General features: G+C 42.9%; 1 protein-coding gene across 1 annotated transcript in view; it reads right to left on the bottom strand.

Moving 5' to 3' along the window:
• DTNB (dystrobrevin beta) overlaps nucleotides 1–19,218 on the bottom strand; it is a 159,533-nt gene that overhangs the window by 17,924 nt on the left and 122,391 nt on the right. Inside the window, exon 15 of the mRNA XM_050893627.1 lies at nucleotides 11,367–11,454. Coding sequence (XP_050749584.1) covers nucleotides 11,367–11,454 — 88 coding nt within the window. The remainder of the gene's footprint in view (nucleotides 1–11,366; nucleotides 11,455–19,218) is intronic.

The following is a 19,218-nucleotide window of genomic DNA, read 5'->3' as shown; positions in this document are numbered from 1 at the left end:
GCGGTGGTGGTCAGGAGGCAGCTCTGGGATTCTGGTTCGTGCTCTCTGGGTTAGGTTTTATTAAAAAAAAAATCCAATGGTGGTCTACTATTAAAAAATATTAACTGCCCAGGACATGGAATTTACAGCCTTGGGGTAAAAACTCAGATTAGAAAAGAGAAAACAGACTGAAGACAACGTAGACAGATGTTTCGAGTAGCCAGGGCATGAGGAAATTCATCAGAGTACTCAGAGATCTTGGTACTTAAATAAACCTGAGGCAATCTCAGAGCTTTTGTGTTCATCTCTGAAAGCACTAAGTTTTATAAGGTGACACTCCAGACGCTAGAAGAGGCTATCCATAAAGCTTACACCTAGAAACAATGTAAGAAGGAACTAACAACTAGAGACCAGTCAGCTTAACCTCAGTTCTTGGGGAAAAAACACAAAATGAAAGCACTTGTAAATACTTAGAAGATAGGCTAAGTAATAGTCTACATGGAGTTTTTAAGAACAAATCATGCCAGAGCAAACTACTTTTCTTCTATAGTAAAAAATCTAATCCTATGTATAGGAGAGAAACTATTAACACAATACACTTTCACCTCAGCTTTTGACATCCTCTTGTGGGGTTTTACAGCTTTTCTCTTAGATTTAGTACCATTCAATATTTTCATTAATATCATGGATGATGGAATAAAGTATTTACTTCTTACATCTGCAGACTGTATCACACTGTGGGGAGCTCCTGCTGCTTTACAGGACAAGATAAAATACACAATATACTAAAATACAAAATTATTTGAGAAATTGGAGAAATGGTTTGAAAAAATAGGTTGCATTCTGTTAAGACAAGTGCAAACTCTCAGATTTACTTGCAACATGTCAACTACAGAAACACCCAATGGACAAGGCAACAGTTCTACAAAAATGAATTTGCAAATGAGTTTAGTTCACAACCCAAACCTGAGTCAAGAACCTCATGCTGCTGCAGAGTCCAGGAACGGGTTGTTTGAAGCAGGGTATGTACTACAATGTATGTACTACATAGTATGTACTACAGGGTATGTACTACAGGGTATGTACTACAATGCATGACTTATCCCTGGTCTCTGACTCAGGTGAACTACTGTTTCCAGCCTGAGCATTACAATTTAAAAAAAGCTAAGGGTCAAGTGGAGAAAGAGGGTGAAGAAGAATGATCTGTATCTGTATATATACAGACCTGAAAGAGGTCTGTAAATCACGACAATGGAGAAAAACTGAAAGAATGAAGAGAATAAAAGAATGAGAGGAGACAACATAAGAAACTTCAAATATACAACGCTTGTTGCAAAGAGGCATGTAATATATTGCTCTCCGTATCCCCTGAGACAGGAGAAGGGGTAGTGGGCTCAAACCGAGCAAGGAAGCATTCTGTTAGGATTCAGGGAAAACTTTTTATTGGTAGATGAATTTACACATTGGAAGAAATTTCCTTGATGGACTCCATCTGGAGTGGACTCCATCCACTGAGGTTTTTTAAAAATAGTTTGGATAAGGATCTGCCCAAGAATGGTTTATGCATAGCTGAGCTGACCTGCAGTGGAAAATGCCTGTAGGTAGCTCCTAGCCGGCCTGTCATTATTCAGAACCGGGAAAGCCACTAAAGTGCCAGGGCACTCCAGCTTTGATAATGCGGGTGCAGGCTGCAGGTAGGGTGTTTACATTTATACCAATCTATTACTTGCAAAGAGATAAGGTCTATGATCAAATATTCAAAAGTGATGGCCAGCTTTCATTTTCCTACTGCAGAGAGCAGTGTTGTTTGGCCATTTCCAGCCTTCGCCGATTCCTCACAGGTCACTGTTCCCTTTCAAAGAACGTAAGGGAAAACCTTCCTCTAATCCATAAACAAAGCTAGGTAGCTTTCTTCTCTCTATTTAGATCTAGTGTGCAAACATGTCACCTTCTGGTTCCATAGCTGAAACCTTCCCGGAGCATTTTTTCCTGCGGTATGGTAAACAGGAATGTCTCAGAACATTTCACACCCCCTCTATCCTCCTCCTCCTCCTTCTCTTCCTCCTCCTCCTATCTTTTAAAAAAGGAATCTTTCCTTTAAAATACCTCAGAATGTCCTGTAAATCATATTTCTATCAAATCTAAAGATATTAGAGATCTTCACTATTTTCAGGCTTGTGAACTAGATACATAGTTATTTGAATCAACAACTTCCCGTCTCTTCTGTTTTGATTGAAGGCATTTTTTCCTCTATCCTTTAAAGCCCCAAAAATCTGACTCCCAGACACCTTTCTGCTCCCATCACTTCTCAAACTCTTTGATTAGGTTTTCTCTATCACTCTTCCTTTTTTCTTTTATCATTCTTGTTACCCGTCTTCATTCATATTGCTTTATAAACCTCTAGAGACCCGTGAGAAAAACCACAGTATTTCATAGAAACTAATGAAGTAAGTGACCATCACGTTCTCAGTAACAAAGAAGTAAGATTAACCAAGAACTCAGATTTTTTTCTTTTTCAGTTCTTTTGTTGATGGGAAGAAGTCTTTGTGTTTACGTTGCGATTTCAGGTGGCTTTTCTAGTAGCTTAAGCATTGCATTTATTTCAAACTGTTTTTTTCTCCAACTACAAGAGCCTGGTAGTCTTACGCAGCACAATTGTGCAGCATTTGTACAAAATCTGACCTTCTGCCCACAAAACCACACCTGAGTTCCAAGCATCCAGTGTGCTGGGCATCTGTATTCACTTCTCACAAATGGGAAGTCATTTAAGTAACTGAAAATTTCTTATCAGTTACTTTGCTCACAGGATCAGTAGCCGTAATCTTTCCTTGATTGATCGTTGATCAATAATCCCCCAAGTTCCTTTACAACCTAGCCGTGAGATGTAACTATTTTCTCTGTGACAGGCAAGTATCTTGCTGTAGCCTGTATAAAAATACAGCGTCATAATGGAAGAGTTTACAACAGACACCTGGATTTGAAAAAGTTTGTCGCTACCTTTCTCAAGCCTAGAGGATTGCAGGCTGTTTTATGGAGCAGACAGTTTAACGAATCCTGGTTCATCCTTTGCAGCGATCTCGGGATGCCCTTACTCTTCTGAGAACATCAGATTCCATTGGTGAGAGGCAGTATTACTTGGGGTTTACCCAAAGATTCTGAAGAATGACTGAGAAGCTGGTGGACATGGTGTGGGACCTGTTATTGGTCTAAGGGTTTCAAATTAAATTCATAGGGGTATCGCATTACCTCTTGTGGATGTGAGTATTTCAAACGCATCTTCTAAATACGACCATTAGGAGAGAATTATAAAGTATGAGGTATCATTCAAATGTGCAAATACCATTCTGGGCTTCAGGTTGGACATTGGTAGGACAGCCCATATTTCTTTAGTGAATGAACTCCTCTGGAACACATGGAAGGAAACCTAACTGGAGTCATTGCTCTCATTTCTGCCCAGCATTTCATTAACACCAAATTCTTACTGTCATCGCCTTTGGAAGAGTCTTGGGTGTATGGTATAGGATTGTGAAGGCAAATGCTATTCTTCTCGTAAATCCAGGGAGACAGAATTCATTAGAGCATTTGCATGCTGCTATTTACTTTGATGAGAGGTACCTGTCCTCTCTGTGAAGCTACATGTGGTTCTTAAAACCTCTGCACTTAAAAGAAAAAAAACCAACCCAAAACATTCATTTACTAGTCAGCACTCTTACGTTTCCACTCCATCTTACTGGACAGGTATGAACGACTTGTGTCTTCCAAGATTTATTACTGTAATTCCTTTCTTTAAAAAGCCTAGCAGGTTCAGCTCCCTACCTGCTCAGCAGCACTGAACAGCAGGGACAAATCCCCTTTCTGCTCAACTCTTGCAAAGGCTTTCTACTACAACGAGAGCACAAAGACCTGGTGGGAGTCAACAGCATAAGATGTAAGGCCTTCAAAATTACTACAAAAAAATCCCCCAAGCCCCATTTTTGCATGTGCATGAGAAAATGAACAGAGTTTATATTATTTTGTCCTCTGTAGCTTTCCTTCTCAGTACAGAGCAAATATCTCAGGAAAAGAATAGTCCTAACTATTACGGCATAGAAGCAATGCGGAGATCTTTTCTTGGCCCAATTGGATGCAGCTCCCAGTTTTCTGACAATAACATAGTATGACCAAACCCCAAAACATTATCGATCCCTGCAGAAACAACCCATAGAGTTTATCCAGGGTAAAAGGATTTTGAAGTATGGTGGAGCTTGAAAAGAAAAAGACTTTTTGACAGTGAATTGTCACATAGACCTCTCGTTTTATACCAAACGGCAGCAAGACCAAAGCTGAAGCTTTTTGAGCCGAGGACTAACATTTTAAAAGTTAAAATGTTACAAAAAGTTTAAAAGCTAAGCAAACTCTCCAACACAGCTGAAGGTACGATTACCGTTGTCTTCTGCTTTCCTGGTGCTCAGCAGGAATGCTGAAGCCTCAACAGTTCTGAGAAGATCATCCAAATGGCAAGCCCCGTTTTCTCTCAGCAAGAAAATTCATAAGATGATGATCATAAAATCTACTTAAAATCCTTAATATCACATAGGAACAGTAAAACCTTCTAGCACTGTCATTCAGTTTTCCTATGAATAGGCCATTAAACTTGAGAGAGCGCCATGCTGGAACTTCAAGTCATAGAATCATAGAATATCTTAAGTTGGAAGGGACCCGTAAGGATCATTGAGTCCAACTCCCTGTCAGACTGGTATTTGTAATAAGGAGCAATCAGACCTCACCTACAGTGTACCTTTTTTGGGTGACAGAAGAGGATTTAATGACAGTGTTTAATCAAGCCCCAAAAAGCCAGTTTGGCAAGCCGTTGCACTCCTCCATCACCCTGATTTGGAAGAAACTGTCAAAGAACAGTAAAGCTTGCATCTCATGGGCATCAGATTCCAGGTTCCTTGGTGCAAGGACCTCATGGTGTCACGGAAAGTCTGAACCAGTACTTCTCCTGCCCAACACTGGTATCACAGTGTTCTTTGTGGTCAACAGACAAAGGAGAAGAGAAAATAAATAACAAAAATGGTCCATATAACTGGTCTATCCAGGAGAAGAAGAAATGATCCAAGAACCAAGCTACAGATTTATCCTGCAAAGATGTACAACAGGAAATCTGGTTTACTTGTTCTTTATTTATTTAAAAAATATTTATTAAATAACGCCTAAAGCCTAAAAGAAAAGTTACATGAAGGGAATATTACAAATATTATTTAGGGTGTAGGTAGCTTTAACGAGATGAGATGATGACAGGCTTTTAGCAGTGCTTAATGTTGAGGGAAGAAGAGCAACCACACACAGTTTTCAAAAAAGAGCAATGTGGGCAAGAACCTAATTATCGTAACTCATCCACATAACTCAACCTAATTATCCACTCATCCATAACTGGGTATTATCTCATATTTATTAGGTGCTCGTGCTTTTCCTAGCAGCAAGGCTGCACAGGTCAGCAGAGTCCTGCCAAGAGTGCACAGTCCCTGTGGACCTCTGCTCCTGCCAAGTGCCACAGGCTGCTGCCTGCCATGGTGGGTCACTCTCCATCAGAAGTCATCGGGGAGCAGCAGGCACGTCTGGCTCACACACCAGATACCGACCTGTGCTTGGACGAATCAACCTGCCCAGGTGTGTCAGCAGAAACTCAGAAGGATCTGGGAGCGTGCTAACAGCAGAAAATGGGGAAAAAAGGGAGCTGAGGTAGAGCAGGTGGGAGAGGAGATGAAGGAGGTATTGGCTTGGAGAAAGGGAGGTGTTGTGGAGGACATTGATAACAGAGGGCCTAGGGCTGCTTTATATATATGGCTGTATATACATATAGTCACCTAAAAGACACGTAATCACCCCTTCTCTTAAAAGTATGCAGTTGCCTTATATGCAGGATTACCTATATTCAAGTAACAGGGCAGCATTGAGGCGGGATCTGATATGTATGTGGAAGGGACTTTGTAAGGGAAAGTAGGCAAGGGGGCTGGGGACGCAGGATGTCATTTTCAGTCCCCGCTTTTATCAAAAAGATGATGCTTGATAGGAAACACCAGATTCTTTCTTACCTCAGACTGATCACCTGAACAGATCAGCAGAGGGAGACAAACAGATGAAGTTGTGATCCTGAAAATTGTGATTTAAACGAAGTTTGGCTTGCTTTCCATTAATTTCTTCACTTTATTCATCTAGTCACCTTCTGCTTTTCTCTCTTTTGCTTTCTAGCTAACCGGTCTAGCGGAGCCAGCCAACAGCTATTTTAATGCACAGCACTCTGCTGTGACCAAACCGGCAGGCCAAGCATAGCCCTGAGCAACTTAAATTCAATAAAAGGGATTTTGTCTTCTGAAGACTGGCTTGAAGAAAACAAGAGTAGCCCAGTCAGAGCTTGTTTGAGCGAACACAGGCTAAGCTGCTATCTAGCAGTGCGTAATTGCCCTGGTTGCATGCCATCAGCCTCTCCTGCACCACTGAGCAACTCACATGTATCAAGTGACAAATGATGCATTCTCCTTTCTTCTCCTCTCTCCCCCTTTATTTTTCTTCTTTAAGAAGAAACAGACTTGGATTTCAAGATTTAAGCCTGAGATCTGCCTCAAATTATTTTGTCCCAGTAAGACTTCAAGCAAAGGCATTTCCCCTAAAAATGTTAATGGAATGTATTTGCATTCATATGGCGAGTGACATTTATTATAGTAACAAGCCTGCAGAAGGCAGTTCTAACATTTTATCTAATTTGAGAAAAAGCAGAAACCGACGGACGGAGTCAGATCCATTGCCACATAGTCCACTGTACAATTTCCAGCCGTGACCACTGCCAACTACATCAAAGAAGAGTAAGAAACTTTGCATTAGACTGTTGTAGTATGAACAGCCTGTATCTGGGATCCTCTTAATTTCTAGCAGTTAGAGCATGTTAAAAACCAAAGCCCATTACATCTGAGAGGTAGGGCTGGAGAGGACATCAAGAAATAATTTTGTTCACATCAACCTCTGTCAAGTATTCCCAGCAGATACTGGTCTATCTTGGTTTTAAAACCTCCATTGACAAATATTCCATAACTCCTTTATGGTGGTTTGTTTCCATTCTCCAGTTTCATTAAGGTTCAGATTCACAGAAAAATATAGGTGGGAAGGAACCTCTGGAGGTTTCTAGTCCATGCGCCGCTCAAAGCAGGACCAATTCACAGCAGGTTGCTCAAGAACTTGTCTGGTTGAGCTCTGAATGCCTCCAAGGAAGAAGATTCCAGTTCTTCTCTGGACAACCTCTTGGACAACAATATTTGACCGTTATCATGGTGAAAAAGTTTTTCTTAATATATAGTTGGGATTTCCCTTCTTGCAACTTCTGTCTGTTTCTGTTGCTTCGCGTCCCGTCACTGTGCACCTCTGTGGTGGGTTGACCTTGGCTGGCTGACAGGTCCCCATATGTCTGGCTCATCAGGTAGCTGCAGACAGCAGTAAGATCCTCCTTGGCTTCCTCTTCTCCATCCTGAACATACCCAGCTCTCTCAGCCTCTCCTCGTATGTCACATACTACAGCCACCAACCACCTCGGTGGTCTCTGCTGGGCTTGCTCCAATATGTCCATGTCTTTCTTGCACTGTGGAGCCCCAAACCAGACACAGTACTGCTGACGTGGCCTCACCAGCTCCGAATAGAGGAAAGTCTCTTCCCTCGGCCAGCGACCCTCGCTCTCCTGGCTGCACTCTTGCCAGCGGTGGGCTGCTTTGCTGCACGAGCGCACTCCTGACTCCTGCTTTTCACCAGGACGCCCGGGTCCTCTCTGCAAAGCTGCCTTCTGGCCCGTGGGCGCTCAGCCCGCACTGCTGCATGGTGTTAGCCGGGCCCAGACGCAGGATTGGCACTGGGCTATGTTGAACTTCATTGTAATTGTCGGCTCATTTCTCCAGCCTGTCAAGGACTCTCAAGTTAATGCCACGCAGCTGCAGTGACGTACTGACCTATGCGTTACCTGCTTTAAAAGCTCCTGTATATTTATTTTGAACGGATCTGACTCCTCCAACTTATCTGCTATGAAGAATACATTACATGATGCACCTTCAGCAGTAAACACTCATGCAAACAACTCATTGGGCTTCTTCGCTACGGTCTTTTCATTCCTGACCACTCTTTTGCACATCTTGGTCACCGAAAAGTCTTACTGATTCCCTAGTTAGATTTCTACTTTTGGTGGTATTGAAAATCTTTTTACCAGAGACTTCAGCATCCCTTGTGAAGTGCTCTTCAAATTCTTTTCCCATCTCTGAATTTCCAGTTAACATTTAACCAGCCATGTTTATAGGCTTTCTTTTTCTTTCCATTTGGGCGAGCTCTCCATTTCTTGAATGCCATCCCTTCCTGGGACATCCTCCTTAGCTTTCTTATTGACCCATGAAAAGAGTTTTTTTGTATGGTTTTGCTTTCTTTTTGAATTTTGACACACAGATTTCCTGAGCTTCTAATACAGGATTTTTAACAGCCTCCAGGCAGCTTACAGGCTTCCTGCTTTTTGGACAGATCCTTTTAGGATTTTTTCTAATAGTTTCATTTTTACATAGTTCCCTTTCTTAAAACTGAATATCTGCATACTGGATTTACTCGGCATGCTCTCTCTGCTGTTAAAGCTAAGTGTGTGACAGTTACTACTACAGATCAGCTAGCACAGTTAACACCACTCAAACTCGGCCTGGTGCACCGCTCAGGACCAAATCCAGGAGCGCATCTTTTTGTGGATTCTAAAACTAGTTGTTCAAAGAAGCATCATTTATTGCGTTCCAAAGTGTTTCTGCATCTCCCTCTGGAAAGGCATTGATTTAGTCTCTGTGTGGGTAGCTGAAATCTCCCACTGTTACTCACCTGTCCTAAAGTCGCAGCTTGTCTTATCTCACTTAACATTTCCTGATCACTACCACCATCTAATCAGGGGGTCAGTATTTCTTTTCTATTATTAAGAATTTGGAATTTCAACCTACACGGATTCTGCAGTTCTTCTCTTTTTCTGTGATATTTTTATGCTGTTACGCTGTGTATTTCCTTTATGTACAATACCATTCCCTTGCCTGCACCTCCTACTGTGTCATCCCTGTAAAGCTGGTAGCCTGGCTGCCATATACGCATTGAGCACCTTTCTTCTGCTGAATCTCTGAGATGTTTATTACATCGGGGTTTTCATTTGATGTTCCCCATTTTAATTCCATATGGGAAGAAAAAATTGTTCTTTTTTTTTTGGTTTTGAATTTCCTAGCCTCTAATTTCCTCCTGTCTGTCTGTTTTAATGTTATAAGAAGAATATTAAAAAAAAATGACTGTGGCTGACAAATCTCAGCTATTCCATTTCCCACAAACAGCGAATCCTCAGAAGCAAGCCCCGCAGACACGGCACGCCGTCCCAGAGCTCAGCAGGATGTTCCTCCACCAAGTTGCAATGGCCAACTTGGACACCAGTCATACAAAGTGCTGGCTAGGGAAGGGGGATCTCCTGTTGGCAAGAAATAATTAGAACCTGCCATGAAGCAGAGCACTTTAAACTCGGATTCCTTCAGAATATGAAAAATATATCCATTTCAGCTGATTTGTATTTCTGGACTGTGAATAAACAGTGGACCCAGTAAATAACCTCTAGATTCCTTGCTGCTAAGCTTCGGTCGCAATGGAAACACACTATTATTACTCTTACATCCTTTCTCTACCACACTTCAATCCCTGGCAGCACTTTGACATCTACCCTATGATGTAAGTTATTTGGATGAAAAGAAAGCAGTAATTTTTCACAGGTCTTTGAAAAGTCTCAGTAAACTCTAAATGCTGCTTTCTTTACATCCAAATAAGTTGCTTCATTTTTGACCTCTTTCAGAACTACGAAGTACACAGAAACAGGTTGAGGTGATTTACAGATTTTTAAACGATCAGGTTCTTTCAGAACCAATATTGTGACTCTCTAGTTTTCATAATACTTCTTTATTACTGCCAGAAAAAGTCATGAGTAAGAATTCTTCCACCATCTTCCAGAGTGAAACTGATTCAGCACTTACTGTCTCAACAACTTTAATTTTATATGAAGATTACACAGAAATCCCTCCTTTTCCACCTAAACCAGAAAGTTTGCACTGTATTGCTTTAATATTTCAACGTGAACATAGTCCTAGTGAACTGAATGACTTCAGAAATGCAAATATACCATTTGACAGAGATAATGGGAACTGACAGTTAAAAACGTTTAAAAAGCATAATTCTTTTTTATTAAAGTTTTATAAAAGGGAAATATCTGGTCACATCCATATGACAAAGTCAGATTATTGGCTGAACACACACTGAAGGAAATTATGAGGAGGCATAACCTTGCTGGAAAGGACTTGAAAGTATTTATACGACAAATATGTAATGAAAAGGTGAACGAGGACACTGACGTTAAGATGCTTCTCTAGCCACGCTAACACGTGGCAGGACGCACACTCTGCCACGGTGGTAAGATGCTTAGGAGAGGTCATTGCTACTGCTGGAGGCTGTGGAAGCCAAGGGCTATGTCTGAAATGGTATATGGATAATAATAATGTTTTGCAATAGCGATCACGTAGAGCAGCAATGAGGGAGAGACGTTGGTGCAGCCTGTTCAAAGCTGTTACAGCAGGCCTAAGGACGGGCACCTTCGACAGACAGAACAAGCAGCGAGGTTTTTGAGTGGGTGCTAAGCCAAGCTGCTTCTAAGCAGCATACTCGGTGTAAAATGGCAGCCATCATTCGAGGGAGAGCCACTCAGGAACGGGGAAGATTGTTCCTGCAAACACTGCTCTCCTTTCGTACGGATAAACCAGCAAAGACAGGTATCTCCCCATCCAGCTCGACTGCAATTATTCTACGGAATTTCAGTAAATTCTTAATTGCCATGATCTCCTATAGCAATTTTCTGTTAAAGCAGTACTTGTTTTTACCAGTTTAAAATTGGCTGGGTGTTTCCTTCAGTTTCTTCTGTTCTAAGAAACTGCAAACATAAAAAATACCTTCCTTTCTCGCTCTCAGGCTCCTTCCCTCTGGAATAAATATATTCCATAATGTTAGTTCCATGACTTGTTTTCCTCAGGTATCTATGTATTTATCTCTTCTGTAGACTAAGTAGGACTAATCTGCTTATTCTCTTGTCTCCTCTGACCTCATTTCTAATAATTTGTGTGGTCGTTTCCCGTTTCCCTGCGCTTCCCCCGCTGCCTGAGAATGCAGTATTTCTGCTGGAAATGAGGAAAGCGTACTGCTCTTTCGCATCAGCTGAATAAACAAAAAATGACAATTTCACGCAGCTATTAGCATTACGCTACTAATTAGACTCTGAAAAACACCTTTCATGTTCCACGGTCGGTAAAGAGGGATGAATATTCACTTACTGCATTTCCAGCTTCGGCAGCCAGCCGGGCGGCGTATCTGGCAATCAGCCTGTGCTCCTCGTCCAGCCTGCCGGGGCTGTCCAGGACACTGCCGGGGAAAAGCCAAAACACCCTGTCAGTATCCGCCGCCTCTAGATATTACTCATACCGGGCGATGACAGAGAAAAGGATATATTATTGCAAAGAGAGAGCGATGGGAAATAGAAGAGTCACACTGGAAATAATCTAGATCATTCCCTTTTTCATTCTGCTGCCAAAGGGGGGACTGCTCTCAAGACTTTCTGCCTAGTAGCATTCTCTCCAGGATTCACATATTCCAGTTTTAAATGATTAAAATAATCTGTTTTCAACAATTCATAAATACGTATCATTAGGAACAAATCTAATTTGTTTCTGAGGAGCTTTTCTGCAAACCCTTTTGGCTTACTCAAGGTAAAAAGGGGCAAATAGCTGAATGACAAAGGAGAGAAGTTTTGTCCTCAGGAGATGTAGGATGACAAGTGTCAAAGTCAGGATGACTTCCAGGAGGAAGAGCGGGGGGAACCATGCTGACCTGAGAAGAACGGACTCTGTCACTGGACAACATCAACTTAGATGCAAATAGTACTTTGTAAGTCAGCCTGACTTACACCTGACTTACTACCACCTTACAACACCCCAATGTACAAAACGTGGTAATTTGAGACTTGGTCCTTCACACCTCAGCTAGCAGAGGATGAAACGGCTCCAGCTGCCTCGGATTGCCTCACGCAGACAGGCTGTAGCTGTCTTGGAAATGTTGCTGAAAGAGGTATTAAAAAAATATTTCCAATAATCATCAGCAACAATGACAGCACCACGAGGTGACAGAAGAAAGGGACACTGAGTTTTGAAACGGGAAAAGTAGAGCCAGCAAACGGGACAGATCCCCAGGATTAGGAAGTGAAAGGCAGCACCTGCAGCCTTCTCACATTTACCACCAGCATCATCCCCTCTGCGCATGTTAATCATGAACAGATTAATCTAGCCTGGGAACCCAGTTAGTGCCTAGAGTGCTGTTTCTACTATTCACAAATAATTGTCTTTTTAACTACAAAACACACAGGGGGACAAACAATAATTTTCAGGTTGTATTAATTGAAACCAGTCAACGTTAAGAACTATTACCAGCTCAGTTTTGGTGGCACAGTGGCCTTGCCACAAAGAATCAGCAGGGGAAAGCCAAATGAAAGAGCAGCTTTTTAAGTCAACGTCCAACCGAACTATTCAATAGTTGCTTGTTGTCTGACTGCTGCACAAAGATTTCTCATCACAGTCTCCCTTTAAAAGGGAAGCCACTGAATTAGTTACATAAACCAGAACATTATTAACTGAAAACAACCAGGATTAATGTGGAAATGAGCAACGAGCAACACAGCCTTCCTACTGCTATCCTTGCTGTTTCATGTGGGATTCACAAATACCATGTGGGCTGCCATAAATAACACAGCGCTCTACCTGTGCGCGCTTACAGTGAAATTCAGGGTCAGGATCACACCACAGACAGTAGCAAAGAAAAAGAGACACATACCTAGTGCACAGCAAAAGCTACTTTTAGTCCACATTACCACTTCACAAGATAATTTACATTTCTTTAACCTTAATTTCACAGATTTATGTTTACCTTATTTAAAGAACCAAATCCATATTGCATATATTATGTTTATTTAAGAATGTAGATCTAATTTCTTTTTTGTAGTGCCAAATTTAGCAACTTGATCTCTTTTAAGACTCTGAAAGTCTGCCAGATGATGTGTTTGAGATGGCATAGAAACACTGGACTGAATTTAATAGACGTACGACTACAATTTACACTGATGGGTCTACAATGAGTATAAATTGCACTATTATGCCTCTGCGTTTGGCCTGCTGGATTAAGACCTGAAGACATTCAATGGAACAGTGCAAAGGAAGGAGCTGGTGAAAGGTGAGCTAAAGCAGTGGGAAAACAGATTGAAGAGAAGAAAAAACAGAGTCTTTACAGTAGGCTTGATGAACTGCTCGCACGCCTTCCTGCTAATTCATTTTCTGATGGTTTTTTTGGTTGAAGGAGAACAATCTTTCCCATCCCACTTGCTGAATTTGACATTGTTTTTGTTTAGCTTTCCTCTGCAATTTTGCCTGTGCAGGTTTTTTTTCTGCTTTTATAGGACTGCAGATCATTCCATCCCTTCTACACGTTCCATAATCTGGTATCTCCTAATACCTTTCCCAGCTCCTGGAACTATTACCTCTTCTTATCTAAGTGAATTAGAAAATAGTTATTGACAATTTCTTACTTCCTTGAAGAAAGCCTGTAATTAAAAAAAAAAAAAAAAAAAGCCTTTTGTGTTTGCTTTTAGAAATATTTTACAGACGGAGAGGAAGTGGAGTTCAAGTACATCTCCTGGCCCTCCTGCATATTCTTTAATATAAAACAGTTTGAACAAATGACCACTACCTCAACCTACAGCTCTGTTGGATTAACAGAGAGGGCATTAAACACAATCTACAAAATACCACAGAATTCTTTACATCGCTTCACAAAGGAAAACTCACTACTTCGTCGTTCTAATTTCTGTGGAGACATTGCAAAGGATTCCTACCCTGAAAACCCTTCCTTGAGAGGAGTCCTGCGGAGCTCCCTGTCCTTTGGGCCAGGAGCAGCACTGCAAATTGTGAACCTTCCCCCCGCCTAAACGAGCCCATCGGTATCCAGTGCTGCCTGTGCGGAAAGGTCCCGGAGCGACAGCCAACACACAAACTAGAGGAGAGCAGCTCAAGAAGAACAGGAAAGGTAGCAAAGGGGAAGAATAAGCCTGGCTTAAGCCCAGAGCTCGGAAGGGAGGAGGGTACGTGAGTGAGAGTTCAGAGACTTCACAGCAGCAGAATTTTGGAAAAGCAGTATAATAGATTCCCCTATCTTAAAAATGCTGTGCCAGGCGGTTTGGTCTATTTTGACAACGTTGTGCTACTTATACAGCACTGATGAGTCAACCCGTGAGCTCTCCCACTTCTTCCTTCGGAGATGCAGGTGAGAGCTGGCACACGGATAACACAGATGGAAAGGTCTGACTAGGGGAGGCTTTGACATGCACAAGGAAACGTCATCCTCGGGACAGCCCGGCTCTGTTGCAGAGGCACTGAGACAATGAGACAGAATCAAACTGATTGGAGCCACAGAACACGAGCACCCCGAGGGGAGACAGGGAGGCTGAAGTGATGCTGATTTTTAGGTGTCAATGGAAATATTTGAGACAATGTGATAAATGCATATAGAAAGTATTGCTTCTGCAGTGGCTTTGATCTGACCCAAACGTGTGCAGGCACTGAGAGGGATGTTCGCAGCCTCTGCCCTCCACTGCTGCGCTGGCAGTAGCGTCGGGGCAACGTGATGAGCCAGCAAAGGAAATTGAATTGGCTTAAGACTGGCCTGACAAAACAATAACTTGTTTTCTGCCAGGGCAGTTCCCTGAGCCAGCTCAGCAAGCGGCTGCGCACACGTGGGAGCCAGCACAAAGGCGAGAGCCGGTGCACCGGCAGGATGAACGGGGCGGGGGGAAAGAGGGGAAAAATCAGCATTTATGCTGGCTTGAGGCTTTCGTGAAACCATGCCCAGCAAAATGGAGGCAAAGGCAGTCTGTAAAGAGAAAGCTTCGATGGCAGTGCCCTGTTGTCAAGTACTAACACAAAAATGAGCTTGGACAATGAAAGTATCGGCTAGGTGATCAGTAAAGGATACAAGAGAAGATGATACAACATGGGGAGAGGTTTGAGATCTTAGGCTCCTTCCAAAACTGCTTAGGAATTCATGATGCTGAGAAGTGGCAGAGCACAGCAAAAGAAGGCATAGCTTATTCTTCCAGCACTGACCTGAAGGGCCCACACGTCCCGGGTGTCAACTGATGGTGAGCCAAGAGTAAGGATCTTGGGGACAGAATATCTTCAAGAAAAGTGACTTTTTCCTTTCATTCTCCTTTAAAATCAGGAGTGCTGCAGACAATTGCAGTTTCAGAGTCAGGACTTTAAAGGAAACCAAACAAACCAGCCAAGCAGCTAACCATCCATCCATCCACCTAGATCAACCGACCAAAAGTAAAACACATAAATCCTGTGGCCAGCTGTCTTCTGCAGGAAATGCAGAATACATAATACATAAAAATAATGACACTCCAGGTGAGGCTACTTAATTTTTCTGGTGAAAAGTGGAGCTGAAATAGAGGCTTCATGGGGACTGGTGAAAAGCAGGCTTGCTGAATGATGTGGAACGTAAGTTATGAATGCTGAGCTTAAGAAATATGTAACAAACAACTGTCCAAGTAATAAAGCACAACTCATCAGCTCCATAAGCTTTCTAACTGTATACGGTGTAACTTGCTGCACTCTGCAGCTGTCTGCCTGCAGCACATCCTTTAGGGTGGGGATTTTCTATTATTTCTTTGAAAAGCACTTAACCAATTTGGCTTGCTACCACAATAAAAAAAAGAAAAATATATTATTGTAAGATAAATGAAGTCCACTGAGCTCTGTTTGCTATATTCCTTATGTAGCTTGGATGGACTTTTTGGTTGGAGGACATCAGTGAATTAAATAATTTTTAATATGACGAAAAATCTCAGGGATCCAGCTAGCCATGGCTTAAAGGCTCTCAAAGTTTGGCTGAAAGACATGAAAAGATGCTGGGCGATAAAGAGCAAAGGTAAGTACACAGAAAATCAGTGACTGGAAGTGTAAGAAAGATAAGTTCAAGCCTGAATTAGGGCTCTTTTTGTCCTGGTTTCGGCTGGGACAGAGTTAACTTTCTTTTTAGTAGCCGGTACGGTGCTGGGTTTTGGATTTGGTGTGGAATAATGTTGATAACACGCTGATGGTTTAGTTGTTGCTAAGTAGCGCTTATCTTAAGCCAAGGACTTTTCAGTTTCCCATGCTCTGCCAGCAGGCAGGTGTGCAAGGAGCTGGGAGGGAGCAGGCCGGGGCAGCTGACCCCAACTAGCCAAAGGGGTATTCCATACCATGGAACGTCATGCCCAGTATATAAACTGGGGGGAGCTGGCCGGGAGGGGCGGATCACTGCTCGGGCATCGGTCAGCGGGTGGTGAGCAATTGCATTGTGCATCCCTGGGTGTTTTTCCTTCCCCCCCCTCCTTTTTTTTTGTTATATTCCTTTTCATTACTATTATTTCTTTATTACTATTGTTAGTATTATATTTTACTTTAGTTATTAAACTGTTCTTATCTCAACCCACGAGTTTTACTTTTTTTTTCCCTTTCCTCCTCCTCACCCCACTGGGAGAGGGGAGGGGGAAGCGGCTGCACGGGGCTGAGGTGCTGGCTGGGCTTAAACCACGACACTTTTTTAAAAGGCTCACCACAATTAATCACTGGGACAGATTGTCAATGAAATGAGTGGCTTCTCCATCATGGTGTTCTCTAAAAGCTACATCTTTAGAGAAACAAGGTATTAGGTTCAGCACAGGGATGAACGGGGTGATGGTTTTAAACTGAAAGAGGGGAGATTCAGACTGGATATAAGGAAGAAATTGTTTATGATGCAGGTGGTGAGGCACTGGCACAGGTTGCCCAGAGAGGTGGGAGATGCCCCATCCCTGGAAACATTCGAGGCCAGGCTGGACGGGGCTCTGAGCAACCTGATCGAGTTGAAGATGTCCCTGCTCATGGCAGGGGGGTTGGACTAGATGGCCTTTGGAGGTCCCTTCCCACCCAAACCAGTCTGTGATTATATGAATAGGATAAGATAGGATAGGATAGAACAGACCAGACCAGACTAGACTTTGTCAGTTGGAAGGGACCTACAACAATCATCTAGCCCAACTGACCGATCATTTCAGGGCTGATCAAAAGTTAAAGCATATTATTAAGGGCATTGTCCAAACGCCTCTTAAATGTCCAAATGCCTGGACACTGGTGTGAGACTGGTGTGAGATGACAGAGAAGATGCTCTAACGGTCTCTTCTGATCCTGAAGGCTATACTGCCCTGACAGGAGAGGGGCCGTGAGGAGCACAAGAACAGCAGCTGGGCCACAACAGCAGTCCGGTACCTTGTCTCCAACAGCAGCCCAGAGCAGATGCAAATGGGAGAACAGAAGAGAGAAAGCAAATGATGGTTATTACAGGAAGAGCTGTCCGTAACTGAGATTTACTGTTATCTCAATCAGTCAGAAACAGAGACGGTCTGCAAGGGCTGGCTGGAGTACACTGAGGATCTCCGCACCGCCTGCCAAAAGCAGAAAGATATACTGTTATATGAGATTTTTTTTGGGGGGGTGAGGGGTGGAGATCAAAAGAAGTGACAATGGAGCACAGATTTCATCAGCCTCTCGTGCTGACTTGGAAGACACTGCACAATGAAACTAGGATTTAAATTATTTTCTTTGTGTTTGGCTCCTTCAAGGAGTATGCTGTTACTCTGGTAACAGTACCAAGTGATTTTTTTAAATTTAAAGACCTAAAAGACTGAGAACCTCTGCTCCAACTGGTTGTAACATGGCAGCTATGAGCCACATACAGTATTTCAATCTGTCATATACTCTTCAAGATGCACTCCTTTGTATCTCAAAATCCTATGATTACAGTAATTGAGTGAAGGTGAGAGTCTGAAATTCCTTGGTTTTTATTGTCTTGTGGACAATATTATGGGCTTTCAGTTCATAGCAGGTGATAGCAGACAACAGTGATTCACTACCAAGAAAAAAACTGACTTTCCCCAGAGATCTAGACAGCCAGAATGCACTTCATCAAGACAGCAGTGGAATACAAATTTCTGCATGACAGAGTGATGAAATAGGACTCTAAAAATATTATCCAGAGGATGACAACATGGATAGAGCAAGGCCTTTACATATAGCCTCCAGATCACTAAATCTCCTTTTCCTTTCCAGCACAGCTCTGGCTCTGTAAAGGCATAATTTAATTAGGTCCAAAACTGGAATACAGAAAACCTCCCGGCTATGTCCCATGATGAAATGGGAGAGCTGCGTTTTGGGGCTTTAGGGTAAAATTTCTCTACATAGACACAGACATGAAATATAAATGTGCACAAATACTAAAGCTGAGATAAAAGAAATTAATTCTTCAAAGCATTAACATTTTTTGGAAAGGCACAGAAAGAAACAGTCATATTAAGCAGGTCGTGTTGATGGGATTGAAAGAGCTTGCTTGTTTAGCCCAGGTAACAAAGATGATGACAGGATGGGACATCTGTCTGCAACTGTGTTTTGGGTGGAGAGGGAAAAGCAACAAGGGGAAAGAACAGTTAAGAGTTATAGGACAATGTTGGCACAAGAACTAATGGGTATGAGCTGGCTGTGAAAAAATTTAAGGTGGAAGACTGTGGAGACCAGTGACGAGTGACAAGTGGCGTTCCTCAGGGGTCGGTATTGGGACCGGCGCTGTTTAACATCTTTGTCGGCGCCATGGACAGTGGGATCGAGTGCACCCTCAGCAAGTTTGCCGACGACACCAAGCTGTGTGGTGCGGTCGACACGCTGGAGGGAAGGGATGCCATCCAGAGGGACCCTGACAGGCTTGAGAGGCGGGCCTGTGCGAACCTCATCAAGTCCCACAAGGCCAAGTGCAAGGTCCTGCACATGGGTCGGGGCAATCCCAAGCACAAATCCAGGCTGGGCGACGAGTGGATTGAGAGCAGCCCTGAGGAGAAGGACTTGGGGGTGTTGGTTGACGAGAAGCTCAGCATGACCCAGCAATGTGCGCTCGCAGCCCAGAAAGCCAACCCTGTCCTGGGCTGCATCCCCAGCAGCGTGGCCAGCAGGGCGAGGGAGGGGATTCTGCCCCTCGACTCCGCTCTCCGAGACCCCCCCTGCAGCACTGCGTCCA

The sequence above is a fragment of the Gymnogyps californianus genome, chromosome 3 (genome assembly GCF_018139145.2).
Source record: "Gymnogyps californianus isolate 813 chromosome 3, ASM1813914v2, whole genome shotgun sequence".
NCBI lineage: Eukaryota > Metazoa > Chordata > Aves > Accipitriformes > Cathartidae > Gymnogyps > Gymnogyps californianus.
Note: the sequence above shows the minus strand (reverse complement) of the source record. Positions and strands in the feature narration are given on the sequence as shown.